The sequence below is a fragment of the Giraffa tippelskirchi genome, chromosome 13 (genome assembly GCF_054371585.1).
Source record: "Giraffa tippelskirchi isolate mGirTip1 chromosome 13, T2T-mGirTip1v1.2.pri, whole genome shotgun sequence".
In the NCBI taxonomy this organism is placed as follows: domain Eukaryota; kingdom Metazoa; phylum Chordata; class Mammalia; order Artiodactyla; family Giraffidae; genus Giraffa; species Giraffa tippelskirchi.
The window spans coordinates 115,793,824-115,821,704 of NC_137287.1; the positions used below are offsets into that span (position 1 = coordinate 115,793,824).

General features: G+C 52.4%; 2 protein-coding genes across 4 annotated transcripts; one reads left to right on the plus strand and one right to left on the minus strand.

The window, feature by feature from the left end:
- Positions 1–44: 44 nt before the first annotated feature.
- Positions 45–6,644, plus strand: CTSA (cathepsin A). Of its 3 annotated transcripts, none has more exons than XM_081561005.1 (15): positions 45–111; positions 319–503; positions 849–960; positions 1,229–1,279; positions 1,373–1,459; positions 1,690–1,845; positions 2,289–2,380; positions 2,775–2,859; positions 3,664–3,755; positions 3,838–3,916; positions 4,016–4,155; positions 4,813–4,888; positions 5,576–5,665; positions 5,835–5,939; positions 6,188–6,644. In XM_081561005.1, exons 2-15 carry the CDS (start codon positions 319–321, stop codon positions 6,269–6,271), a joined length of 1,434 nt encoding a protein of 477 aa, XP_081417131.1. In that variant the 5' UTR covers positions 45–111; the 3' UTR covers positions 6,272–6,644. The 3 variants fall into 3 exon arrangements, with proteins under 3 accessions (XP_081417131.1, XP_081417132.1, XP_081417133.1); XM_081561006.1 differs by having other exon boundaries at positions 45–103; XM_081561007.1 differs by lacking the exon at positions 1,229–1,279.
- Positions 6,576–17,301, minus strand: PLTP (phospholipid transfer protein). Its single transcript, XM_081561003.1, has 16 exons — positions 17,226–17,301; positions 16,492–16,602; positions 16,227–16,326; positions 15,362–15,490; positions 14,930–15,085; positions 13,898–13,961; positions 13,736–13,799; positions 12,577–12,668; positions 11,244–11,420; positions 11,095–11,154; positions 9,287–9,451; positions 9,125–9,192; positions 7,697–7,739; positions 7,526–7,589; positions 7,372–7,448; positions 6,576–6,894 (listed from the first exon to the last, which is right to left on the minus strand). Exons 2-16 carry the CDS (start codon positions 16,589–16,591, stop codon positions 6,763–6,765), a joined length of 1,491 nt encoding a protein of 496 aa, XP_081417129.1. The 5' UTR covers positions 16,592–16,602; positions 17,226–17,301; the 3' UTR covers positions 6,576–6,762.
- Between the last annotated feature and the right edge of the window lie 10,580 nt (positions 17,302–27,881).

The following is a 27,881-nucleotide window of genomic DNA, read 5'->3' on the forward strand; positions in this document are numbered from 1 at the left end:
GGCAGGAGGCGGCCCGTCACGTGACGCCGGGGCACACGTGACTCGGAGTACATATGACTTCCCGTCTCCCGGCCGGCACCTCCTGGAGAGCAAGGACGCGAGGGTGCGGAGGTGAGAGGGATCCCGGGGCTGGAAGGGATCCCGGAGGCTGGAAGCGATCCGGGAGCCCCCCCGGGCGGGGCACGACGGAGGAGGCACGGCGGGTGGGAGCTGGGACAGGGTAGGGGCTTCCCTGGCGGGTGCGCTGCCAACTCCCCGCCAGGGGCGGCCGAGCAGCGAGCGGGCGAGGCAACAGCCGGCACCCGCTTCCTGCCGCAGATGCTCCGAGCCGCGCTGTGGCCGCCGGTCCTCCTGCTGCAGCTGCTGCTCGCCTGCGCGCCCGGGGGCGAGGCGGCCCCCGACCAGGACGAGATCCGCTTCCTGCCCGGGCTGGCCAAGCAGCCTTCTTTCCGCCAGTACTCCGGCTACCTCAAAGGCTCCGGCTTCAAGCGCCTCCACTACTGGTCTGCAGTCCTGTCTCCCAGGAGGGGCTTGGGAGGGGGGCGCTGCAATGCCCGCCGTGGGAGGAGATGATGGTGGAGGGAAGGGTGTCCTTAAGACCCCTGAGGGATCAGACTTCCCTGGGGGTCCGGTAGTTAAGGCTCCAGGGCTTCCAGCTGCAGGGGACCGGGTTTCCATCCCTGGTTGGGGGACTAATAACTCGCATGCTCTGCCGTCAAACTGAGATTAAGAAGAAAAAGAAGAAAAAAAAAAGATCCCCGAGGGAGTCCAGGAGTAGGGAAGGCTGGAAGACCGAGCAGCACCCAGTCCCCCACACCAGCACCCACCCTAGCCTGACTCGCCTCCAGGTTTGTGGAGTCCCAGAAGGATCCCAAGAGCAGCCCTGTGGTTCTGTGGCTCAATGGAGGGCCAGGCTGTAGCTCCCTCGACGGCCTCCTGACAGAGCACGGCCCCTTCCTGGTGAGTGGAGAGCAGCGGGGTCACCCCCTGGTCAGGGGCAGGGAGGGGACAGTTCCCAAAGGAAAAGGCCCAGGAAGAGGGGGAAAAGGACTTTGTGGTCTTCCAAAAAATGTGTCCCTTTCCTGAGCCTCGGTTTCTTCATCCATACCTCTGACTTGACAGTTTCATATCTCTCAGGGGTTTTGCCTGGTTGTGCAATACCCAGCAGGGTGGCCTTCCCCCCTCACCCAGCTGACTCTTGGAACTTAGCCGTCTCTCTCCTCCACAGATCCAGCCAGATGGTGTCACCCTGGAGTACAACCCCTACTCGTGGAACCTGGTATTGCCGCCCCTTTGGGTCCTGCGTAGGTGTCTGGGCAGCTGGATGGGGAAGGGAACAGCCCCCCTCAGCCCATTTCCACTTCCTCTCTAGATTGCCAACATGTTATACCTCGAGTCCCCAGCTGGAGTGGGCTTCTCCTACTCCGAGGACAAGTTTTATGCCACCAATGACACGGAGGTGAGTACAGTGTCTGCCCACATGTCCCAGTCTCCCTGGTTGGCACAATGCAAGGAGAAAAAGAGCATGGTCATGGAGTCCATTTGTGGTTCTGTCACCAGCTCTGTGGTGTGGTCTCAGACAAGTCACAGGCTCTTGCACAAACAGGGTGGGTGGGTGTCATTATCTCTGAGATTGTTTGTAGCTCAAGCACCACCACTTTCTGATTCCCTCTATCCTGCCATCTCCAGGTCGCCCAGAGCAATTTTGAAGCCCTTAAAGATTTCTTCTGCCTGTTCCCGGAATACAAGGACAATGAGCTTTTCCTGACAGGCGAGAGCTATGCCGGCATCTACATCCCCACCCTGGCAGTGCTGGTCATGCAGGACCCCAGCATGAACCTTCAGGTGCAGGGAGACTGCAGGAGGGGAGGGAGGCCTCGCTTTCTGGTTTTAGCGAGATCAAACAGGTCTGCCCCTCCATCCACCTCTTGGGCAATCCCTGGGCTGTTGCAGGTCCTGGGACCTCAGGTCTGTCCTCCAGGCATGTGATATCCCAGGTCCTACCTCCCCTGGTCTAGGAGCAGAAGGTCAACTCCTCCGTCCAACTCTTCCTTCGTGACATTCTTGCCACTTGCTGGCCCCTCGGGGCTGCGTGCCTCCCCTGACCCGGAAGCTCACTCATCAAGCTGCCAGCTCCATTCTTGACACTGAGTGGCCTCCCCCGCCCAACCACTCCCACAAACCACCCTGGGTGTCAGCTTCCAGACTGCTGGAGGTTTGGGTGGAGGTCAAGGGAGGCTCTTCCGCCTCAACATCCAGATGAGCTGAATGCCCTGGGTGTTTCACAGGGGCTGGCGGTGGGCAATGGACTCTCTTCCTATGAGCAGAATGACAACTCCCTGGTCTATTTCGCCTACTACCATGGCCTTCTGGGGAACAGGTATGGGAGAGGACCACTGGGCAATCCCTGGGGCGTGGTGGGTCATGGGGTCTTAGATCTGTCCTCCAGGCACATGCTATCTCGGGTCCTGCCCTGGTTTATGAGCAGGAGGTGGGGGACGGGGTTCCAGGCTGGGATTGCTAGAAGGGTTTTGGTGCTGAAAGATTAAAGGATCTTTCATGTAAAGATCAGAATGTAAAGGAATGAAGGAGGGCTGGCAGGATGGCCCCAGGGCAGCCAGGTTTGCGGCTCCATACCACGCCCTCTGATAATTGTCCTTGTCCCCAGGAAACAGGTCGCTTGGGTCCAGGCCCTGACAGGAGGTTGAGAAGGTGGGGTACTTGCCTTCTCTGGCCCACTATGGGCCTAAGCAATTTTCATTCATCTCTTACAGGCTCTGGTCTTCCCTGCAGACGCACTGCTGCTCTCAAAACAAGTGTAACTTCCACAACAACAAAGAGCCAGAATGCGTGACCACTGTGCGGTTCTGCCCCCACTCTGCGTCACCCCCGACAGCCCCAATCCTGCCCATCCCCCATCCCCCTTTGTTTTATATCCTGCTTGGTGTTGTTTAGTCAGTTGTGTCTTGACTCTTTGTGACCCCGTGGACTGTAGCCCACCAGGCTCCTCTGTCCATGGGATTCCCCAGGCAAGAATACTGGGGTGGGGTGCCATTTCCTTCTCCAGGGGATCTTCCTGACTAAGGGATTAACCCGTTTCTCCTGCATCGGCAGGCGGGTGCTTTGGAGTGCGGGTGCGGTCCCACACCACTGCCTGTGGCCTCCCTATGAGGGGAAAGGGCGTCCCCCTCGTCCAGCGTCTGATGTGCCATGGCTGTGCTCAGTGATGGCCATGCAGATTGTCCCTCCTTCAAGAGTCCCTTTCAAGGGAGATCGTATTATCCACATTTTCCAGATAAGGAAACAGGCCAAGCATGTGGAAGTCACAGTGCTAGGAAGTAGAGGCACAAGGGTTTGGACCCAGGACTAGCAGATTCCTTCCACTGAGGCTCAGTTTCCCTGGGGGGGAAGGATAATGACCAGGCCAAGTAGAAGAGCAATAAATCTTGGGATGTGGGACTTCCCTGGTGGTCCAATGGTTAAGACTCCTTATTCCCAAGACAGGGCATGCAGGTTTGATCCTTGGTCCATCAGGGAACTAAGATCCCACATGCCACATGACCGGGCTGAAGAAAGAAAAAAAAAAAATCTTGGGGCGCTGTTTGGGAGGCGGTGGGAGGCCAGCATTCTGTAAAGCATGGCGGCTTGGGGGTATCATTGCAGCTTCAGAAAGTGTTCCACATCGTGACCAACTCCGGCCTCAACATCTACAACCTCTATGCTCCATGTGCTGGGGGGGTGCCCAGCCATGTAAGGTAGGCCCTGCCGGGCGTCCCTCATGCCAACCCCAGCCCCATCTTGGGGCCCAGGCACCCATTCCCCCCACTGCACGTGCAGGTACAAGAACGACACTGTCGTGGTCCAGGATCTGGGCAACATCTTCACCCGCCTGCCACTCAAGCGGGTGTGGCATCAGGTGTGCAAGGGCCCAGGCTTCCTCCCAGCAGGGATGGGGAGGGACAGTGGAGCAGGGAAGTGAAGGTCTTGACCTTCTGTGCCCGTTCCCCCCTCCCAGATGCTGCTGCGTTCTGGGGATGAGGTGCACCTGGACCCCCCCTGCACCAACACCACGGCCGCCTCCAACTACCTCAACGACCCTTACGTGCGGAAGGCGCTCCACATCCCCGAGCAGCTGCCCCGCTGGGGCTTGTGCAAGTGGGTTTCTGTGGGCGCTTGTGGCCCGAGGGGTGGCGGACTGTTGGGGCTTGTGGGCATCAGAGAGGTCCCTAGGCATCCTGTGTCTAGGGTTTCTCCTTGAGGACACCATGGGCATTCAGGTTGTGACCGTGAATTTTCCAATAGGGATGTTCAAGGTTCCTGACCCCCAGATTGACTGATGTTCAGCCACTTTACTGTTATATGGCCACACTGGTTGTTAAAATGTCAGTTGTTTACACTGGTATTCAGTAGACACTCCCACCCCCTGCCCCTCCCTGACTTCAATACCACCCCAGCTGCAGTCTCCTATGACACCTACAAGTAAGAAGGTGACCACGGCAGGGGCCAGTCAGGTCTGTTCTGACTGGCGAGCACGAGTCCTTATGCCTTAATGCCAGTGGCACCCCAGCCACAGTAACAAAGCGTCCCTGTACATTTCTAAATGGGGGTCCAGCCCCACCTCCCCTTATCTAGGTGAGTCCCAGAGAGGTTACATGCCCAAGGAAGGGCTGGATCCCAGCTGTCTGTCTCTCTTGGGCTGGAGCTTGGGAACAGGAGTGGGTAGGGGATGAGGTCTGATCCACAGATCACAGACCACAGTCTCTTTTTCTACCCTACCCTGGACCTGGCCTTCCTGCCCACATGGTCCTGCAGCTTCCTGGTGAATATCCAGTACTGCCGTCTCTACCAAAGCATGTATTCCCAGTACCTGAAGCTGCTCACTGCACAGGTGAGTTGGGGGCAGCCACAGCTGGGTCCACCAGCAGCCTCAGGACTCTGGCGTGGCAAGGCGGGGGCTCCTAAGTGGCTTGGGACAGGGGAAGCTGAAACTCCCCCAAAAGGTGAAGTCACTTGCCTGAGACCCTGTGGTCAGCAGGGTCAGGATTTGAACCTGGCTCTGTTCCCACCTGATGCTGCTCTGTGGGAAGAGTCTGAGGGATCTCCATCAGTCAAGAAGCCTTTAAGGTGAGAAGAGCTAGTCAGATCTTGTTACAGAAGGGCAAACAGAGGTCTGGGCTGGGAGAGGACCTTGTCCAAGGTCACCTAGAAGATACGTTAGGTTACCTAGGAGATACTGGCTGAACCAGGGCAGGACAAAGTTCTGCAGAGCACAGTGGGTAGAGTATGGTCTCTGGGGTCACTAGCCAGGTGACCCTGGGCAAGTTTCTCACATATCTGAGGCTTGATTTTCCCATCCGTAAAATGGGGTTACCAATGGTATTGTAGTAAAATGCTTCATAGGTAAAGCATTCAGTAGGGCTCTCGCCATGTAGGAAGTGGTCAGAAAACAAGGGTTTCCTGGTTTATGCAATTTAGCTGGATTCCTTGAATTTCCTGGTGGGTGGGGCTTGAACCGGGGGAGGGTTGGGGTCTGGGCTTATTCCAACCCCTCATTTTCCCCCTTGCCCTGCTTCAGAAATACCGGATTCTGCTATACAACGGTGATGTGGACATGGCCTGCAATTTCATGGGAGATGAGTGGTTTGTGGATTCCCTCAACCAGAAGGTAAAGCAGGGGTCCCAGCCCCAGGGTCAGGTGGGTGTGGGGGAGGGCAGACTGGCTGGGGCAGACAGAGCAAACCTGGAGGCATTCCCGGCCCCTGAGGCCTGGCCGGTGGCTGCAAGCAGAGGTGAGGGGGCAGCTGCAGGCTGCTAAGTCTTTCCTGGCGGGGCAGATGGAAGTCCAGCGCCGGCCCTGGTTGGTGGACTACGGGGAGAGCGGGGAGCAGATCGCTGGCTTCGTGAAGGAGTTCTCCCACATCGCCTTCCTCACCATCAAGGTAGGGCCTTGATGAGGACCGGCGGGGAGGGAGGGGGTGCGGCAGGACCTGCCTGTCCTTTTCTTCCGACCTCCTTTTATGCTGGGTTACCATGTGGCCCCTGGAAGGGCAAGTTCTGGGCAGGGATTGGATAAAGGGAGGGATCAGAGAAGGAACATCATGGGCTAGAGGGATCCCATAGGGTGAAGGAAGCACCCAGGGGCAGGAGTCGTCCAGGGAGGGAAATCTCACAAAGCTTTGCCCTTCAGGGCGCCGGACACATGGTCCCCACCGACAAGCCCCAGGCTGCCTTCACTATGTTCTCCCGCTTCCTGAATAAGCAGCCATACTGATAACCATGGGGACCAGCCCCCACTGCCTGATCTAGCCCTTCCCAGCCTCTCCTGCCAGAAGAGAGGGCCCCCTTTATGCAGAATGCCTCTGTGGAGCAGATCCCTGCTTGCAGAACGGCTCCCACCCCCCTCCACCATCCTGTGCATCCCAGACCTGGCCCCAGCGCCTCACTTAGACAGTCTGGGAGGAGTTTGCACTTTATAACTCACTGGGGTGGGGCCTAACCCCCTCCCTGCTGGAAGAATTGCCTTCATTGCACTGATCGCATCCCACGGATACAACAAAGCTCAGAACAGCCCCATGGGGAGAGTGGACGGACTGTAATTGATGGATTGACTGTGATTATGGAATTAAATTGAGTACAGCTTAAAACCCCGTCTTCTCTGTGGCACTGGGGGTTATAGAGGACGCTAGAGGCTGTGATGGGGTGAGGGAGGGGATGAGAGGCAGTGGAGTCCTGAATGCAGCTGCCAGGGTAGGGGCAGAGGGCTCAGGCAGCTGCCGTGGAGGGTGGCGGGGCACTGGGTGTTCGGGGGTCCCTGGTGTCAGCGGGCCGGTTCTTCTCAATCACCTCTCGCAGCCCTTTGGCAAAGTGGAGGTCAGCCCCGATGGTGAGGAAGCCCTGTGTGGGTCAGGGGCAGAGAAAGGGGTCTCTTTATTCCATTACTGAGAGCAGAGTTTAGAGACACAGACAAGAGTCCCTTGCCTCAATCTAGTGGGAGAGGCAGAGCAGTGGAATGGTTCTTATAACTCCTTGTGATGGGTGCTGAAATAGAGGCTGCAGGAGCACAGCCTGTGGAGGTCCAGGAGGGCTTCCTGGAGGAGGCAAGCTCTTAGTTAAGACCTGAAAGATTAGTAGGCATTGGGGATAGAATCAGGGAAGAGTGTTCCAAGGTGAGGATTCAGCCTGAGCAAAGGGCTGGAGGAATCTGATGTAAGGTTGAGGTGAGAAGAGGCCGTTGGAAAAAAAATAAATTAATTTTTTTAAAAAAGATACCATTGATAAGGGAGAAACTGAGATCAGGTCATGGAGGGCAGAGGAGAGCTGTAGAGGGAGGTGAAGGCTCTGCCCTCCTTCCCCACAGTGCTCCCTACTTACCGCGTGGTTTGTCACCACCTCACGCACAAAGTCGATTCCCTCAGGGAGTGGGATCTGCACCCCACGCCAGGTCCGCTCTGTGGGCGGGAACAGTCGGCTCAGTCTGAACCCACCCGGCTCCCCCTTTGACCTCTCACACCCATCCCTAGCCTACCATTGAGCATGGGCATCACTGCAATCTGCAGCAGGGTCTTCAGAGGGGTCTGCAGTGGTATCAGCTGGGAGCGGGAGACAGGAAGTCAGGGCAGTGCGGAGGGGATGGGCTGGCCTTTGCTGCCCTCCCCAGGCCTCAACCTTGTGCCCGCGCCCCGCCTTCCCAACTCACTGCCAGTGACTCCAGTGCAGACTGGTTTGAGTAGATTCGGAACCTATGGGAGAGAAAGAAGAGTCCAGTGGGCAGGGGCCCTTCCCCAGGCCACCCAGGCCTACCTACCCGAAGCCCTGGAGCTTCCGTCTTGGATGTTCCACCCACACACCTTTCCAGGGGGTTCTAGCACTTTGCAGGTGTGCGTCCTTGGATGAGTCGTTCTCCCTCTTTGGGTCCCCTTTCTCCAAGTCGGCTACCTTTTTGTTTTGTTTTGTTTTGTTTTCAATTTCAAGTCTGCTACTTTTTATTTGTAGAGTACCTCCTATAGCCAGACTTCTGCTGATGGCTTTCTGTGTGTTGGGGCTTTCCTGGTAGCTCAGACGGTAAAGCGTCTGCCTACAATGTGGGAGACCCGGGTTCGATCCCTGGGTCGGGAAGATCCCCGGGAGAAGGAAATGGCAACTCACTCCAGTATTCATGCCTGGAAAATCCCATGGACCGAGGAGCCTGGTGGGCTACAGTCCATGGGATCGCAAAGAGTCGGACACAACTGAGCGACTTCACTTTCACTTCCGTGTGTTGTTTACTTTTACTTAGCAAAACTGTCAGTGCTTGCTTCCTGCCAGATACCAGGCATGTTAAAAAGCTAAATACTGAAATATTTTTAAATGCCACATGACTTAATCCTCATAACAACCCTAAGGAATAGGTACTATTAAAATTTGCATTTATAGAGGCAGCACATGAGGCCCAGAGAGACTGAGTGATTTGCATAAGGTCACACAGCTGGCAAATTCCAGAACCTGCCTCTGGAATCTAGGCTCTTAAGCATTACCCTGCAGTATCTCACTGAAGCCCGTAGAACAATGCTGGTCCAATAGAACTTTCTGTAACGTGTTCTACACCAGCCACACGGTAGCCACTAGCAACCATGGTTATAAAAATGAGAAAGTGAGGAACTATTTCATTGTAATTAAATGTATACAGCCACCAGTGGCTAGCGCCTGCTACACTGAACAGCACAGCCTTAGACAGTGGATGCTACTATTTTCTATATTTAATACATGAAGAAAATGAAGCTCAGAAAGACTGAGCTTGTTTCAAGATCACAAAGGACTTGTTTCAAGATCACAAAGCTAAGCTGTGCCAAAATCTATGTTCTTATGCACTTTGCTGTGTGACAGTGGGTGTGTCATTTAACCTTGCTGGGCCAGCTGGGTCATCTCTCATCACACCTGCTCTGTCTGCTTCTGGGTGGTTGAGGATGCAGAGAAATTACACTATAATGAAACACTTGATGCGTTAACAAGACCTTGGCTCTCAGGTGGCTGATAGCTATGACTGAATTTTAGCTCCCCAGTATTGCTGGGCAGGTATGGTTATCCTGAAGGCACTGACGCTCAGAGAGGTTACAGGCTCACCCGCGACCCTCAGACACCTGCCCACCTGCGCAGGTCCAGCTGGGTGCGCAGTGCCTTCCCCTGGAGGGCCATCTTGGCGCTGAGTCGGGCATCCTGGGCGGGAAAGCGGGGAGGGTGGTGTTACTGCCCAGAAGGGGGTAGTGGCCCCGTCCTTGACCCTCTGCATCCCCTGCTCTGGTGTCCGCACCATGATCATGCTGGACAGCTGGACCTCGGGCTGGTCGGGTGGCACCAGGGCGATAGTAACGCTGGCGGTGACAGAGACAGTGGTGCCTGAGGGCTTGATGGTGCAACGAGGAGGCTCCGTGACCCGCAGCTCCAACTTCAGCGGAGAGTCGATCACCGCCGGGCTCTGGGGACACAGCAGGGAGGGCCAGTCAAGTCCTCCCTGAGGAGTCCCTGGGGAGGAGTGGGTAGTTTCTACCCTCTGGGAGCACACAGACACAAATGGGAAGACAGCAACGGCTTCCAGAACCCTCCAGGACTGTGTCCAGCCTCTGCCTTTGCTCAGACAGGGGCCTGTCTCATTCCAGGAACGCCTCCTTCCTTCTCTTTCTGTATTCCCATTTTCTCAGTATTAGGACCCAGCTCCAATCTAGACTCCTCCAGAACAGTCTCTTTGCATTAAATACCCCCAGGGATTTCCCTGGTGGTCCAGTGGTTAGGATCTGCCTCCAAATAGGAGGTGCAGGTTTAATCCCTCGGTCGGGAAGATCCCCTGGGGAAGGAAATGGATACCCACTCTGGTATTCTTGCCTGGAGAATCCCATGGACAAAGGAGCCTGGCGGGCTGCAGTCCATGGGACCGCAAAGAGTCGGACACAACTTAGCGACTAAACCACTACCAGCAGCAGTGGTTAGGACTGTACTTCCACTGCTGTGGGCCTGGGTACAATCCCTGGTCAGGGAACTAAGATCCCACAAGCCACATGACTTGACAAAAAAATCAATAAATAACAAAACTCAGCCCCCTGCCATAACTCTTCGTGAAATTCCTGAGCTATTTCTTCTACAGGCAGTGTAGTGATGAACTGCCTACTTTTCACCAAACACTTCACATGTGTTTGCTCATTTAAACCTCACAGTAACTGTGTGAAGCAGGTATTAACTTATACCCACTTTTGAGATGGGAAAATTGAAGCAAAGGGAGGTTAAGTAACCTGTCCAAGTTGTGTTACTGAGTTGAAGAACTGAGACTGAGACCCAGGCAATCATGGCAACAGAGTCCATGATCTTAACAGTGCTTGGCCATGACGATGATGACAGTGATGACAAGGATAGCATTCATAGCAGCTGGTGTTGTAATTATAAGTATTAATGCATTCAATCCTCATGACAGCTCTGGGAGGTTGCATAGTATAGAGAAGTAGGGTAACCTTGAATCACTGAGATTCATACCCAAGTTGAAATCCCAGCTCCGTCATTTTATAAGCTAGAACCAAGGACAAGTCCTTTAATGATCACTAAAGTAACGGGCATGAGTTTGAGTAAACTCCGGGAGGTGATGGACAGGGAGGCCTGGTGTGCTGCAGTCCATGGGGTTGCAAAGAGTTGGACACGACTGAGCGACTGAACTAAAGTATTTCTTTAAAAATTTTAATTCTCCATTAAACAAAGGAAAAGAAGCAAAAAGGATAATACCTGGGTCTCCCACATTGCAGGCAGATTCTTTACCATCTGAGCCAGCAGGGAGACCCAGTTTAATATTTCAGTTGCTGTTAAAGCCCCTACACTGGCCCACCTTGGGTTCTCAGCCCACCTTCATCCTGGTTTCGTGAAAGAGATGAAGCAAGAGTAGCAAAGCCTTCCTCGCAGATCTGGGAACCTTCATAGACTCTGGCCAAGTCAGGGGCTGTGGCCACCGGCAGGAGGTCAGGCCTTCTGTCTACTCCAGGGCCGCTGCTGGGGCCCCGCTTGCCTCGCCAGTTGCCTCATGGGCGTACACTCGGTGTGCCTACCTGCCTGGCCAGGTTCCCACCTCCCACCCACACTCACCGTCAGGACGATGCTCCCGAAGTAGGAGGCCCTCAGCACCATGTCCAGATCATGAGGCACCTGCGCAGGGGAACTAGGGGTAAGGCAGAAGCCCCATCACAGGCACCCCCCTGCCCTCTTGCCCACCCCACAAACAGATCCTGGCTTACCTTGTCCCCCACCAGTGAGAGCTTCAGGGCTCCTGCCCGGAAGTAGCTCTCCATGGCAGAGTCGAAGAAGAACTCAGAGAAGGCCACGTACACCATCCGCTCTTCCTCCTGCAGCTGGGGCTCCACCGCCCGGTTGGGCAGACTCCAGTTGGCCTCAGTCAGGGGATAGAAGGCCCCCTGGTGTTGGAGGATCAGGGTCAGGGCCAGGCAGGCTGGTCTAGCACCCGGCTGTCTCGGGGCCCTGAGGGCATGGTGGAGGATTGGACCTTGTTGTTGACCTTGGGGGGACTCAACAGGTGCTTTTCTTAAAAAGCATGGAAGGAAGGGTAGCTAGAGTGCTCTGAGGGTGCAGTCCCTTCCAACTGAAGGAGGGACACAAGAAAGGGTTCAAGGGGGAAGTGGGCCTTGAAAATTAGACGGTGATAATGGTGGCAACTACTGCCTACACATACGGAGTACTTCTGTGCCACTTACCTAGACCAACTCCTTTACATAACATCCCATGAGATTATCTTTTCTTACTGTATTATTTCCATTTACATTTGAGGAAATGGGCACAGAAATGTTAAGCCACCAGCTTAAGATCACGCAGCTAGTAAGCGGCAGAGCCAGGAGCCGACCTTCAGGCATTCTAACTGGACTCTCTGCTCTGAAACTCTGCAACACTCCATTAGGAAGAGCAATGTCCACGGCCACAGACTAGTTGAGGGGCCTTGGACAAGGGACATGGCCTCCCTGAGCAAGTGTCCAGATCCTTAAAATGAAGGAAACATCAGGACCAGATTTACCGGGTTGTGAGAGGAGGGAATGAGATTGCGTGTGTTAAAGCTGAATGTTCAGTTCCTTCTGGGAGAAATGGGGGGAGACAGTACATGAGCAAAGGCCCTGAAATAGGAAGTGAAGGGCATCTTTGGGAAAGAGTAGCAGTTTCCCAGGTGGCGCTCGTGGTAGAGAACTCGCCTGCAATGCAAGAGATGTAAGAGACGTGGGTTCGATCCCAAGGTCTGAAAGATCCCCTGGAGGAGGGCATGGCAACCCACTCCATTACTCTTGCCTGGAGAATCCCACAGACAGAGAAGCCTGGAGGGCTACAGTCCACAGGGTCGCAAAGACTTGGACACAACTGAAGCGACTTAGCACACACATACACACACACACAGCTGCAAAGGATGAAGTTGGAAAGGTGGGACCAGACAAGATTAACAAGGCTTGAGTGTCAGATCCAGGAGTTGAGCCTGAGGCCACAGCATCTCCACCAGCGGAGTGGCCACATCAGAGTTGTGCTTTAGAGGAGGACAGGGGTCTGGTTACACACACCAGCTGGGCAGCTCACCCGGAATTCCATGTCCAGGTTGCTGGTGGAGGCCATGGGATCCTTCAGGAGGGAGTAGTCGATGCCAACAAGCTTGTCCACAGCACTGCGCACTATGGGGAGGGGCTGGAGTCATGCAAAGCTGTGTGGTGCTGGGCTGGATGCTTAGACTCTCTGGGCCTCAGATGCTTACTCATAGAAGGGTGATTAGAATACTTCCCTCACAGGGTGCTTATGAAGCTCAAATCAGTTTGACTATAAGTGGAAAGTGTTTAGTGCCCGGTGTGCAGTGATCAACAGTGTTAGCTATTATTATTGTGGTTTTTGTTGTTCTATTGGTTTGGTTTTGGCCACACTGCTCAGCTTGCTGCATTTTAGTTCCCCAACCAGGAATTGAACCTGGGGCCATGGCAGTGAAAGCGCTGGGTTCTAACCACTGGACCACCAGGGACCTCCCCCACTCCCCGATTATTATTACTGTTGTTGTTTGTTGCTACTACTACTACATAGGTTTCATCAAGTCACTAAATAACATGGCAAGGGAGAGACTTCCCTGGTGGTCCAGTGGCTAAGACTCCATGCTCCCAATGCAGGGGCCCGGGTTCGATCCCTGGTCAGGGAACTATATCCTACATGCCGCAATTAAGAGTTTGCATGCTGCAACTAAAGATCCCGCATGCCACAATTAAGACCCAGTGCAGCCACATAAATAAATAAAGAGAAATTTAAGGAATACTCTAAGATGGCAAAGGGATTCCCTTCTCTCATTGGTTTGGTTTCACCTGCCCTCTCCTTCCCATTCTGTGCCCCATGCATCTGACATGATGATCTCATCGCTTAGGAAAAGGGAATTCATGTTAATTGAGCTCCTATTAAGTGCCAGGTGTTGAATACAAATAAGGCCCCCACAGTAGACACGTATTAAGGATCACGAATCCAACTGTGCCCTCAGAGCAAGCCCTGAGGAAGTGCCCTCAGCCAGGCAAGAAAACCGAGGAGGGAGAGAAGCGAGTACTGACCACAGGGAGTCAGTGGCAGAGGCCGCCTTTGAGGGCTGTTCCATCACAGGGCAGGGAAGGGGCCCCCTCAAGTGCTACCTGACAGCTGCCCACCCAGCCTCCTTCCCACCCCAGCACCAGGGCGGGTTCCAGAGCTCCCCACCCCGTCTGCACCAACTCACCAGGCACGGTGTCCAGCAGCGAGTTGAGAAGCACAGTCCCTGCGTGGTAGAGCACGGGGCAGATCTGGGAGGTGGTGGCCAGTCAGGGTCTTGGCAAGAGAGGGCATGCCCACCCCCCGGCTGTCCCCCAACACGCCCCTCGCCACCTGCCACTGCCCACACCTGCTGGTTGAGGAGGAAGCGCATCCCTGACGTGATGAACGTGGAGAGGAATTCATACACCTTCCTGTGAGGAGAGGAGAGGCCAGGTGAGTCCAGACCCTGCCCTCACCCCAACCCAGTTCTGGGAGAAATCACAGTGATCAGAGATGGTGGGGGGGTGGGGGGCAGAATACCTCTACTTCAACTTAATTTGCCACCTCTTTAGGGGAGTTTCCGTTAAAGATGTGGGCTCAAATTCCTTCTCCAGACTGGTTCTCAAGACCTCGTCTCTCACTCTGTCCCCCACCAATCAAATGAATGGACCCAGAGTTCCTCAAACCTCTGAGCATCCTCAGCTCCATATGCTTACTCCTGTCTTCCCTTACATCCTCAATGCTCCCAACCTGTATTTTCCTGTCTGGACACAGATTCTTCCTCTTCCAGGCAGTCCTCCTAGATTATTTTTTTCTGAACTCCTCCTCCTCCTCCTCCCAGAGTACTTTCTTGGTCCCTCTCTCAAGGCCCTGATGACAAATGTTGTGTCCCTCCAGCCAGGCTCTGTGTCCTTTCTGAATCCTCAGGGCCTGGCATACACTTCGTTTGTTGAATGAATAAAAAAATTGACTGCGTTCCAACACCAGATAATAAATCCACCATTTTCTCTCCCCCACCTTCTTTCAGAACCAGCACAAATTCCCCTTCTCAGCCCCAACCCTGGAACTATGTTATTATTTTTGTTATTAGTAGTAAGAGCTACCGATTACTGAGAACCCAGTACATGCCCACTGTATACACTAGGTCCTCACAGTGGTTCTTACCTAAGTGGTGAACCCATACTATATGTGAGGTACTGTTCTAAATATTTTTACACAGATTAAGATGAACAGGCCTGACATCTCATAAAATAGGTCCTATTACCATCCCCATCTTAGAGAGCTTCAACAACTTGCTCAAGGTCATAGCCGGGAAGTGGTGGGGCTGAGATCTGGACCCAGTTGGCAAATGGGCTGTGGGGCTGAAACGGAGGACACTAGGATTGGGGACAGGGCTTACTTGAAGGTTCCCCCAAAGGCTGCATGCATCCTGGAGACAGAGGCCTGGCAGGAGACGTTGGACACTTTGATCCTGCCAGTGGGATCCCGGGAGAGTTGCAGAGCAGTGTGGATGGATACGCCCTCGGCGGAGGCGTTGATATAGCCCCCATCATAGCTGTGGCGGGGGTGGAAGTGTTAATGGTCACTCCAGCTTGGAGCTTAACCAAGTCTTTACTGTCCTCCTCCTCAACCCCCACCACCACCATGACCCCTCTTAATAAGGCTTATGTACTTCTGCACAGTTCACCTGACTGTGAAATGGGTATGATTGCCCCTTTTGTACAGATGGAGAAACTGAGGCTCAGAAAGGCTGAGGGATTGCCCACAGCTCCACAGTTCCCCCAGGCTTCCCAATCCACTCTCTACTCCCCCGGGGGTGCCAGGTCCTCACAAAAACCAGTAGAGGAGCTGTCTCCGGAAGCGCAGCCCCCAGGAGCCATTGTTGATTTGTAGCACCAGTTCCTGGTCTGGCTGGAAATGGAGCTCAGAGAATGTCAGCTGCAGCTCCGTGACCTTCACCCTGTGTGGGAGGCCTCAGGGTCAGATTCAGGACCAAGAAAAGGTCATCCCACCCAACCGTAGCAAACTCATTTGTTCCTCTTCCGTTGCAGGTCTCAGGGTCAGATTCAGGACCAAGAAAAGGTCATCCCACCCAACCGTAGTAAACTCATTTGTTCCTCTTCCGTTGCAGGTCTGGGGAAGCTGGGGTGAGTGGAATGAATTCTCCCATTGCCCGTCAAGTGCCCAACCTGGACCAGGGTGGCTAAAAGTTGGACTTGAGTGGTTCAGAGACTAGCTACTCCCAATAAGTGAGCTTCGCCCTATCTAAGATAAGTCCTGGTGCACTTCCCTCCCCCACCCTGGGATCGCTAGACCCTGTCCCCACTATCCCAGACCACGGGCCTTTATCTCCTGTTCCTCGGACCTCTCCTATTAGCTCCACCCGGGTACCCTACACCCCACTCTCATCCATGGCCAAGTTTCTTGACTCCGCCTCTAGGGCCAGCCTCAATTCTACAGGTTCTGCTTCGCTTTTCTTGGTCCCGCCTACATCTAGGCCACGCCCATCGGCTTGGTCCCGCCTCGGTAGGCGGGCTAGGCCTTTATCTTTTCCGGCCTCATCCAGTTTCTTAAGTCCAGCCTCGGAGATCGGGCCACGCCCCCAATCCACTCAGCCCTCCCATCTCCAGAGACTCCGTAGGTATTTCCTAAGCCTCCGCCCCTGCCCAGGCCCCGTCCCCTTGACCCCCACTTACTCAGAGATGTTGTAGAAGAAGTGGCCCTCTCGGCCCCGCAGGTCCGGAATGGTCACGGTCTCCAGCTCTTGTTCCAGAAAGCGCAGCCCCTCCTGCTTCACTGAAGCCGCAGTGAGGTTCTTAGCTCTTGTACACACACACACACACACACACACACACACCCCTCCCCTCCTCCCCCCACCCCCGCACCACACACACACACACACACACACACACACACACACCCCTCCCCTCCTCCCCCCACCCCCGCACCCCGGCGCCTTACCCAGCTCCAGCGCCTTGGAGGTGATGCGGATCTTGCAGCCGGGGAGCTCGGCGTGAGCGCCGGCCAGCAGCGCTAGGATCAGGGCCCCGAAGAGGGCCATGGCGAGCGGGCCTGGGGATGGGGTGGGATCGCAGGAGTCATCAGGCCGCTAAAACCCACTCCTCTGATGGCCAACCAGAGGAGGGGGATGGCCCGGCTCGTTAAGCTTGAGATCGCTCTTCGGGGAACTAGCAACCAGTAACATTGCCTCCATTTGACAGATGCGGAAACTGAGGCTTAGGCGACGTGCTCTCTGACGCTCGGAGGATTTGGGGCATCGGGGGAGAGCAAAAGCACCTTCTCGGTTCCCTCGTGTAACCGCCGCGTGACGGGTCTGGACCTCCCGGGGATCAAGCCCCCCAGCCCCCACAGCAACCTCCGCTTTTCCTCGGTGGAGGGCGGGTGCGGCTTGCACGTTACCGTGGGAACGGCTGCACGCGCATTCCTGGGGGATGGCTTGCGGTCTCCTAGGCCGCGAGTCGGACTAGCTGAGGGAGCTAGCGGCCGACCCGACCTCCGGCTCCCGGGGCTCCCGGCTCCTCCAGGTCCTAAATCCCTGTCGTCGGGGTTCTGCCTGATGCCCCCCACCCCATCTCAGCGCTCTCCTTCAGAGGACCTCTTCCCCAGCCCGGGTTCAGTAGATCAGGGGGCTAGGCGAGGGTCTGAGGGCGTATGGATGCGCGCCCCCAACTCACTCGCGGTGGAGCTGGTGGTCGGCGCGGTCACGAGGGGAGGCGGGCAGCGCAGGGGATCCGGGCGGCGGGGTCTGGCGGGCAGCGCTGGTCCAGCCGCCTTTATAAAGTCGAGCCTCCCCGAGCCCCCCTCTTCTCTCCCACTCTCCCCTCCTCCCTCGGAGATTGGGAGGGGATGGGGCGGGACGCTGGCAACTGGGGGGGTGGAGAGGGCTGTACGGAGCCCCGTGACAAGCCTGGCCTTGTCAAGACAAGTGGGGGACCCAAGCGGGGCAAGAGGGAGGGAAGTGCAGAAGTCAGCCCGCCCAACCCCAGCAGTCCCTGCTTTGGGGGACTCGGTTCAAATTCCCCCTACCCATATCTTCCTGTGTGATCCTAGGCAAGTCCCTTCCCTTGGGTGCCTGAGCCTCAATGTCCTTATTCAGTAAAATGTGTGTGATAATAGGAACCACCTCTTGGGCTCCGGCAAACCTCAAAGTCAATGCCCAAGGCGCCTATTTCCCTTTCCTTCCACGGAGCATCATCTCAAGATCTCTCCTTGCCAGGCTTCACAGTGGGAAGCCCCCACCGCCACCCCACCCCCAACTGTCTCTGTGTCACTAACCTGCGGATCTTCAGGGCCCAGAGACCTCTCCAACTGGGGTTCAAGCAAACACTGCCAGTCCAGGAGGACACACACAAGCTGCTGGAATCACCCTCAGGGAGGCTGGCATTTCCCCAAGGGCTGTGGGTTTCTGGTGAGCCTCTGAAGCTAGGTTCTCTGCACGTGTACTGCCTACAGATGTCCTCAGCTCCCAGGACAGGCTCAGGGCATGCAACCTTTTGGTTGTCAAATGTGTGAAAGCGGGAAAGAGAAATAATGATGGTTAATGTCCATTGAACATGTGTTTAAGCACAAAACACTAGTCCAGACATGATGACCAACTCCTCCTAATTTCCCCAGAACTTTCCCAGATTTTGAAGCTTCAAGTCTCCCTGCCTGGGACCCCCACCTGCCCCCACCCCACAGTCCCAGGGAAACCAGAATGGTCGGTCACCCTGGATCTAGATTAACTTGTTTAATCTTCTAACAACCTGTGAGGTTGGCATTATTATGAACCCTCTTTAGCAGGAAACTAGAGGTAAAGACAGTCCTTGGCTGCTCTGTGAGCCCATAAGCTGTTCATGGCAAGGTGGGAGGTCAGAGATAGGTGCCTACAGCACAGTAGTTGTGTCCAGACCATGTATCTAACAGACCAGGGTTAAAATTCTAGGCTTGCAGCAACATGGATGGACCTAGAGAGTGTCATATTGAGCGAAGTGAGTCAGACAGAGAAGGAGAAATATCGTATGACAGCGCTTATATGAGGAATCTAAAAAGAAATGATACACAGGGACTTCCCTGGTGGTCCGGGGGTAAGGCTCTGCGCTCCCATTGCAGGGGGCCTGGGTTCAATCCCTGATCAGGGAACTAGATCCCATAAGCCACAATTAAGAGTTTGGAAAAAAAAAAGAGTTTGCATGCCAAGACCAAAGAACCCACATGCCAAAACTAGAGCCAATGCAGCCAGATAAATACATATTTTTTAAAATAAAAAGAAATGATGCAAATAAACTTACATACAAAACAGAAAGACTCAGACTTCAAAAACGAGATTATGGTTGCCAGGGTAAGAAAGGTTGGGGGAAGGGAGAATTAGGGAGTTTGGGGTGGACATGTACACACTGTTATATTTAAATGGATTAAACAACAAGGATCTACTGCATAGCACGTGGAACTCTGCTCAATGTTATGTGGCAGCCTGGATGGGAGGGGAGTTTGGGGGAGACAGGATACATGAATATGTATGGCTGAGTCCCTTCCGTGTTCACCTGAAACTATCACCACATTGTTTGTTAATCAGCTATACCCCAATACAAAATAAAAGGTTTTTTTAAAAAATCCTAGGCTATCAATTCTTAGGTGTATGACCTGGGACCCCTTACTTTGCAATTCTCAGCCTCAGTTTCTAAAATGGAGACAATTAGATTATTGCAAGAATAAATTAAACAGGCATAGTGCATGTGCCGGGCATGGTACATGACATACCATTAATGCCAAATAAATGCTAGCTATTGTGATGAGGGTCACAGATTACAAAAAAACAAGACAGAAGGGGTGTAGGAGGGGAAGAGAGAAAGTGCTAAGGATATCCAGAGGAGGAAGTGCCTGAACGCCTTTAAACTCTAGTAACCCTGGCTCTTCCCGGAGTCTGGCTGGAGAGAAAAACCTTGCGGATGTTAGTTTTTCTTTCCTCACATTTTCTTAACTAGAATGCAAATGTCTTTGTATCATTGCTATCTTTTACAGGGTCAAGCATATCTGCTAAGTCACTTCAGTCATGTCCAACTCTTTGTGACCCCAGGGATTGTAGCCTGCCAGGCTCCTCTGTCCATGGGGATTCTCCAGGCAAGAACACTGGAGTGGGTTTGCTATGCCCTCCTCCAGGGGTTCTTCCTGACCCAGGGATTGAACCCATGTCTCTTACGTCTCCTGCATTGGCAGGTGGATTCTTTACCACTAGCGCCACCTGGGAAGCCCCTTACAGGGTCTTGCCCCTATAATTCACTGTCCCCAGAGAACCCCAGTGAACTTTACATTTTTAAAATTATTTATTTATGTATTATTTTTGGCTGTGCTGGGTCTCCATTGCTGCGCACTAGCTTCTCATTGCGGTGGTTTCTCTTGTTGTAGAGTACAGCCTCTAGAGTACGTGGGTTTCAATAGTTGCAGAGTGTGGGCTCACTAATTGTGGCCCTGCAGTGTGTGGAATCTTCCCGGATCAGGGATCAAATCCGTGTCCCCTGCCTTGGCAGGTGGATTATTAACCACTGGACCACCAGGGAAGTCCCCAGCCCCAGTGAACTTTAAATGTAGCAGCGTGACCCTGGGCCAATGGTTTAATCTCTCTGGGCCTTTGTTTCCTCATCTATAAAATGAGGACAAAGCACTTCCTTCTTAGGGTTGCTTGTGAGGATTAAATGAGTTAATGTATAAAAAGGACTTAATAAGCACCTGGCATTTAGTAAGGGCTCAAAAACTATCTACAGTTATTAGCATCATTAGCCTTCAGCAATTACTAGCATCATTAGCCTTCAGTCAGTGGCTTACCACCACACTTGAACTGCCTCTGGGCCCAGATGTCTAGACATCTGAAAGGGCCTTTCCCTGCCTCCTTTCCCACCTCCCTCACCCTTTTCCTTCTGTTCCAGCTACACAGATTTTTTTGGTTCCTTGAACATGCAAATGAAGTTCTTTGCTCAGGTCCTTTGCCGCTGCTGTTCTCTCTGCCTTGAAGGCTTTTCCCTCTGATCTACCCATGGCCTGGCCCCTTGTCATTTTGGTCTCAGCTTAAATGACCCTTCTTCAGAGAAACCTTCCCTGACTACTTAGCAGTTAACTCTCAATTGCAATAGCCTTTTTTTTTTTTTTAACCCTTTTTTTAGTTGCAGCATATGAGCTCAGCTGTGGCATGTGGGATCCAGTTCCCGACCAGGGATCAAACCTGGGCTCCCTGCATTGAGAGTACAGAGTCCTAGCCACTGGACCGCCAGGGAAGTCCTTGGTTTATTTTCTTTATAGATCTTACTCCAATTTAATATTGGCTTATTGTCTGTCTCTGAGAGGGCTGGGATCTTGTTCACCCCTTACTCCCAGCACTAGAACAGTGCCTGGTACAGATTAGGCTGTTGTTTAGATGCTAAGTCATGTCCAGCTCTTTGCAACCCCACGGATTGTAGCCTGCCAGGCTCCCCTGTCCATGATATCTCCCAGGCGAGAATACTGGAGTGAGTTACCATTTCCTTCTCCAGAGGATCTTCCCCACTCAGGGATCGAACCCACATCTCTGGCATTGGCAGGCAGGCTTTTTTTTTTACCACTGAGCCACCCGGGAAGCCCACAGATTAGGTACTGAGTATGTATTTGCTGAGTAACTGGACTGGTTTGGGAGCACTTGAGTATCCCTGGGGAGCAGGTGATACCTGTGCTGCCCCTTGTGAGTCACAATCTAACTGACTCTAAACACAGCCTCAACCAGGGCTGGGAGACAGGAAGGTCACCTCTGACCTTGATTCCAGGGACTTGCTTACTCAGCCTGACCCTCTCTGTCACATGGGTTTCCCCTTTCTCCCGCAACTTATGTCCCCAACCTTCTCACTGCAGAATGAAGTTGGCAAACATCCAGCCCAAATGGAGTTCTTTTTACGTTTTTGTTTTTTTAATTAATTTATTTGGCTACACTGTATCTTTGTTGCGGCATGCGGGATCTAGTTCCCTGACCAGGGATCAAACCTGGGGCCCCCTTCCCTGGGAGTCTTAGCCACTAGATCATCAGGGAAGTCCCCCACGCGGAGTTTTGGCAGCCTCCCCGAGTCCTCACCACTTGGCTTGAGAGATGGGGCGATCAGAATCCTCAATCCCTTTTTACTTTCACTTCTGCCTTTGAGATGATAAGGAAAGCCTTCCCAGCATTCAAAGTGACAGGAAAGAAATGCTTTTCTAGACTTTTACACCCAGCACACTGATAGTGCAAAAAACCAGTGCTTTGGATCCAGGTCAATCTGGTTCAAATCCTGCTTCTGCCACTTTCTAAAGCAGAGGTCAGCAAGCCTTTCCTGTAAAGGGCCAGACAGTACATATTTCAGGTTTTGTAGGCCCTTTAATCTCTGTCATAGTTCCCCTCTGCTACTGTAGCATGAGAGGAGCCATACACAGTCCTTTAAGGAAGAGGCTGCTTGTTGGACTGGGCCCACGAGCTGTAGTTTTCCTACTCCTGTTCTAGAGTAAAAATTAAAAAGTACATCTCTCGGGACTTTCCTGGTGTCCAGTGGTTGAGACTTTGCCTTCCAGTACAGGGGTTGTGGGTTTGATCCCAGGTTGGGGAGCTAAGATCTCACATGCTTCATGGCCATAAAAACCCCAAACACAAAACAGAAGCCTCATTGCAACAAATTTAATAGACTTTTAAGAAATGGTCCACATTAAAAACAATCTTTAAAGAAAAAAATTAAGCTTTTCTCGAGCCTCAGTTTCCATATCTGTAAAATGGGGATGATTTAGTACCTGCTTCCCCCTCCGTCCGGGTGGCAGTGAGATTTTATTGTCATAAAGTATATCAAGTGCTAAATCTAGTACTTGGCTTACCAAAGGGCTGAATAAATGTCTCTGGTTATTAGTATTAAGCAGTTGTTTAACAAACAAAAAGTGCTTTGCAAATAGGAACTCACTTGAACCTCAGAACATCCTACAAAAGAGCTATCATTATACCCCCTTAACAGATGTGGAAACGGAGGTCTAGAGAGGTGAAGTAATTAGCTCAAGTCAGTAAGGCTCCAGAGCCCACGCTCTTCACCCCTTCAGTCTGTCATCTTTCTTTCTTTCTTTTTTTAAATATTTATTTATTTGGCTGCTCTGGGTCTTAGTTGCGGCACGCAGGCTCTTTAATTTCAGCACGAGAACTCCTAGTTGTGGCATGTGGGATTTAGCTCCCTGACCAGGGATCAGAGCCTGGGGCCCCTGCATTAGGAGAGTGGCGTCCTAGCTCCTGGACCACCAGGGAAGCCCCTGTCCTCTTTCTTTTTGAATGACCCCCTTTTATCCCCACAGGCATCCCTCGAGTTAACCAATGTCCCTGTTTAGCAGACTGAGATACTGAGGAACAGCAGGAGGAAGTAACCGGTCTTAGTCAATAAACATAGGCTCCACTGACCACAGGATACCAAGTTGGATTTCTGCCCAAGAAGTCAACAGGAGGGTAGCCGGGCTCCCCCCTCCCTCTCCCTGTCTCCAGCTGTGTTTTCTTTGGATCCTTGCGTGGCTTGGAGAAGCTGCGGTCAGCCCATCTCCCCTCCTGACCTTTCCCCTACCCCCCAATGCTCACCCTAGTGACCCCTAAGACAATCATCTGCCTCTCTCTCATGAACCCTGCCGGCTCTGTGCCCCCGCTGCTCAGCGAGGCTGTGCCTGAGACCATGTGATGCGGGCCAGTTGGAATGAGGGGAGGGGTGTGTGGTGGGTGGTGGTGGGGGGCACAGATGTCAGATCAGGAAACCCTGATTACATCTCTGCAAACCACCTGTTTCCAGAATGCAGCTAGACAGAACTCCCTCCATGGGGGCCAGACATTTACCAAATGGACAGAAAGACAGGACAGACCAGGGCTTTCAGGGTTCAGCCAGGGTAGAGCTGTTGACTGCTTCTGTGGCTTCCAAAGTTGGAAGACCTGGTCTTTCGATTTCTGCTTTTCTGTCCCATTCTCTCCTTTTTCAGGTTAAGGAACTGGCCACGTGGTCCTCGAAGGCCCTTCCAGGTTTGAAACTCAAGGATTCTAAGGCTTCTCGCGGGGTGCTACAGCCCTGGCTCCTGGGTCCTCTGCAGGAGGACCTAGGTTTGATCTCTGGTCGAGGCACTAAGATCCTGCAAGCTGTGCGGTGCAGCCAAAATATACATAAGCATCATCCATGCCCTCACTTTTCTCCCGATACCTCTCCAGCTCAGCTCCAACGTTGACCTTGGGCAGCTCACTCATTCCCTTTGATTTCTTCTTTGTTTTCTTCATGCTCTACCCTCCTTTCCAGGTTCTATGCCTCTTGCAGCCTGTGAACTGACTGACTCATGGGGCCTCTCTCTGACGGTCCTCTGAGCCTCCTGCCTTTGCTTGTGCTAGTCACCTAGCATGGGCTTTCCAGCCTCTAGGTGATTTGAGGACAGGGTGGAGGGTTTGCAGCAGTGCTAGTTAGATGCTTGGAGTTCATAAGCCAGTAATAAAATTTCAAAGTACCTGAAGTTCAGTTCAGTTCAGTCACTCAGTCGTGTCCGACTCTTTGCAACCCCATGGACTGCAGCACGTCAGGCTTCCCTGTCCATCACCAACTCCCAAAACTTGCTCAAACTCATGTCCATCGAGTTGTTGATGGCATCCAATCATCTCGTCCTCTGTCATCCCCTTCTCCTCCTGCCTTCAATCTTTCCCAGCATCAGGGTCTTTTCCAATGAGTCAATTCTTCGCATCAGGTGGCCAAAGTATTGGACTTTCAGCTTCAGTATCAGTCCTTCCAATGAATATTCAGGGTTGATTTCCTCTAGGATTTACTGGTTTGATCTCCTTGCAGTCCAAGGGACTCTCAAGAATCTTCTCCAACTCCACAGTTCAAAAGCATCAACCCTTAGGCTCTCAGCTTTCTTTATAGTCCAAATCTCACATCCATACATGACTAATGGAAAAACCATAGTTTGACTAGATGTACCTTTGTTGGCAAAGTAATGTCTCTGCTTTTCAATATGCTGTCTAGGTTGGTCATAGCTTTTCTTCCAAAAAGCAAGCATCATTTAATTTCATGGCTGTAGTCACCATCTGCAGTGATTTTGGAGCCCCCCAAAAATAAAGTCTGTCACTGTTTCCATTGTTTTCCCATCTATTTGCCATGAAGTGATGGGACCAGATGCCATGATCTTAGTTTTCTGAATGTGGAGTTTTAAGCCTACTTTTTCACTCTCCTCTTTCACTTTCATCAAGAGGCTGTTTAGTTTGTCTTCACTTTCTGCCATAAGGGTGGTGTCATCTGTGTATCTGAGGTTATTGATATTTCCCCCAGTAACCTTGATTCCAGCTTGTGCTGCATCCAACCCAGCATTTCACATGATGTGCTCTGCATATAAGTTAAATAAGCAGGGTAACAATACACAGCCTTGACGTACTCCTTTCCCTATTTGGAACCTGTTTTTCCTGTTTTTCCAGTCTGTTTTTCCATGTCCAGTTCTAACTGTTGCTTCTTGACCTGCACACAGATTTCTCAGGAGGGAGGTAAGGTGGTCTGGCATTCCCATCTCTTTGAGAATTTTCCACAACAATCTGTTGTGATCCACACAATCAAACGCTTTGGCGTAGTCAATAAAGCAGAAGTAGACATACCTGAAGGGAGGGGACGAAAAAAGATGGTGACTTTTCCTTTCGATAATAAAGATGGGCCACATCTTTGGCTAAACTTGTCTCTAATACTTCAGGGACCTCCAAAAGGTTGCAAGAAGCATCCTGAATATTCTAGCATCTTAAAATTTTCCAAGATGCTCTAATACTCCAGTCTCAGGGGCCCACTCCTGGTGGCTCAGTTGGTAAAGAATCCACCTCTGGTACAGGAGACCCAGGTTCGATCCCTGGGTCAGGAAGATCCCCTGGAGAATGGAATGGCAACCCACTCCAGTATTCTTGCCTGCGAAATCCAGTGGACAGAGGAGCCTGGTGGGCTAGAGTCCCTGCGGTCACACAAGAGTCAGACATGACTTAGCGAATAAACCACCACAATGACCCAACATACACAGGCTTCGATCTGACGAGGACGGCCAGCCCTTCAGCTGGGAATTACAAGAACATCACAGTCCCTGGCCTCCCTCCTCTCTTCCACTGAGCTAGATCTCTTTTAGTATTCCCACCTCTGGTGTCAATTCTGCTCCTCTCCCTGTGTTCTCCATCTCATTTCACAGCATCATCTTGCACCCAGATGCTCAAGTCAGAGACACAGGCCTCAGGATTTCCTGGCCAGCGCAGTGGTGAGGATGCTGCATTTCCACTGCCAGCAGCCAGGGTTTGATTTCTGGTCAGGGAACTAAGAGGGCTTCCCCTGGTGGCTCAGTGGAAAGGAATCCACTTGCCATGAAGGAGCTGCAGGAGACTCGGGTTCAGTCCCTGGATCGGGAAGATCCCCTGGAGGAAAGCATGGCAACCCACTCCAGTGTTCTTGCCTGGAGAATCCCATGGACAGAGGAGCCTGGTGATCCACAGTCTATAGTGTGGCAAAGAGTTGGACACGACTTAGCACGCACGCATGCTGGGAACTAAGATCCTGCAAGCTTGGCAGTGCATCAAAAAAAAAAAAAGGCATCATCCTTGCCCCACTTTTCTCCCCTCCTACTCCATGTCAGCAAATCCTGGTGTCTCTCACTCCAGAATACGACCCATATCTGTACACATCTCTCCATTTGCACCAACACCGGTCCAAGCCATTTTCCTTTTCTCTCTGGACAACTTGACTCATCTCCCTGCAACACTCTTGGCCCCTTCGGTCTAGTTTCCCTGCACCAACCAAAATTATCTTTAAAAAGGAGAAATCCTGCCATGCAACTACACTGCTCCCACCCCTTCATCCGCTTCCCGTAGCTCCCAACATAAAACCTGGACTCTGGTCATGATTCCTGAGACGCTAGGTGATCTAGCCCTTGTCTACCTTCCTCTCCAGCTCCACCATTCACCACTCGCAGGAACACACCAAACCCACTCAGTCTCAAGCTTTCCAAACACTCTTCTCTCTACCTGAAACATCTTTACACACAGATCTTTGCATGATTGGCTTCCTTCACCGACTCAGATCTCTACTCACATGCCACCCCCACTCTCATGGGTTGAGAACCAGTGATCTAGCTTTCGGCTTGAAGTTCTGTCCAACTTCACCGAGAGGGAGCTCAAGCTGGCCGGCAGCCTCTCCCTCACCAGAAGACACGTGGGAGATCACTGGTTCTCAACCCATGAGAGGCCCCCTCCCCATCATTACCTGTCATTCTGTTTAATTCTTTATTGTCTGTTTCTTCCAGTAAACTGTCAGCTCCATGGGATTAAGGAGTCTGACACTTACTCATGGCTGTAACAGCCGTGCCCAGGGTCGGGGACATGGAAAGTGGGCGGTGGTTATCATCTGCAGACCCTCCAAGAGGAGAAGATCTTATCACAAACTGTGTGGCCCTGGCCTAATTCCTTCCCGAGCCTCTAAACTCCCTTATGCTTCCTGCTGGCACCACCGAGCTCCTTCATTTCCCCAGAGTTATTTGGAGCTGGTCTGCAGCCAGGAATGTCATACTTTCCTAATCTTTTGAGAGGCCTAAGGTCATGGGAGGTGCCTCCCGCCTTGAGATCTCAATAGGTTGTGCAGAAATCAGGACCCCTGAACCCAACCCACTCCCTAGTCCCTTCACCTCACCTTCCAACAAGCGCATTTGCCCTGAGATTGCATGTGCATTTTTGGGAAGTTTCTCGTTTCTTGTCCCCAAGCCCATGTGTCTTCTGGTGAGGCAGAGGCTGCCGGCCAGCTTGAGCTCCCTCTCGGTGAAGTTGGACAGAACTTCAAGCCGAAAGCTAGATCACTGGTTCTCAACCCATCTGCACGTTAATAATGGCTTTTCAAGTAGGGAGGTTTCTGCTTTGCTTTGTTATGTTTTGAATACCTATGCCTGGGCCCCAGCTCCCAAGATTCTGATTTAACTGGTTTGGGATGGAGCCCGGGCATCCTTAGGTGTTTTTAAAAAGTTCCTCAGCAGGATATAACATAAAAGATGGACAATAATAAGTAATCACGAGGACACGGAGAAACCAGAATCGTCATACTTTCCTGCTAGGAATATAAAATGGTGCAGCTGCTTTGGAAAACATTTCGGCAGTTTCTTAAAAAGTTAAACACAAACGTACTCTATATACAACAATTCCCCTTCTAGGTGTCCACTCAACAAGGAGGAAAACATATGTTCACACAACATTGTATGTGAATGTTCATTGACGTCAATTCGTAAATTGACGTCAATTCGTAAATTGACGTCAATTCGTAAATTGACCTCAATTCGTAAATTGACGTCAATTCGTAAATTGACGTCAATTC

Excerpts from the sequence above, each read along its gene's own strand:
- PLTP (XM_081561003.1), bottom strand. The coding sequence starts at position 16,591 with ATGGCCCTCTTCGGGGCCCTGATCCTAGCGCTGCTGGCCGGCGCTCAC. Across the intron at positions 12,669-13,735 it reads GCTGCTGGACACCGTGCCTG|TGCGCAGTGCTGTGGACAAG; the intron begins GTGAGTTGGTGC and ends CCCTCCCCATAG. Across the intron at positions 9,452-11,094 it reads TCGGGAGCATCGTCCTGACG|AGCCCGGCGGTGATCGACTC; the intron begins GTGAGTGTGGGT and ends CTGTGTCCCCAG.
- CTSA (XM_081561005.1), top strand. The coding sequence starts at position 319 with ATGCTCCGAGCCGCGCTGTGGCCGCCGGTCCTCCTGCTGCAGCTGCTG. Across the intron at positions 4,156-4,812 it reads CCCCGCTGGGGCTTGTGCAA|CTTCCTGGTGAATATCCAGT; the intron begins GTGGGTTTCTGT and ends ATGGTCCTGCAG. Across the intron at positions 5,940-6,187 it reads TCGCCTTCCTCACCATCAAG|GGCGCCGGACACATGGTCCC; the intron begins GTAGGGCCTTGA and ends TTTGCCCTTCAG.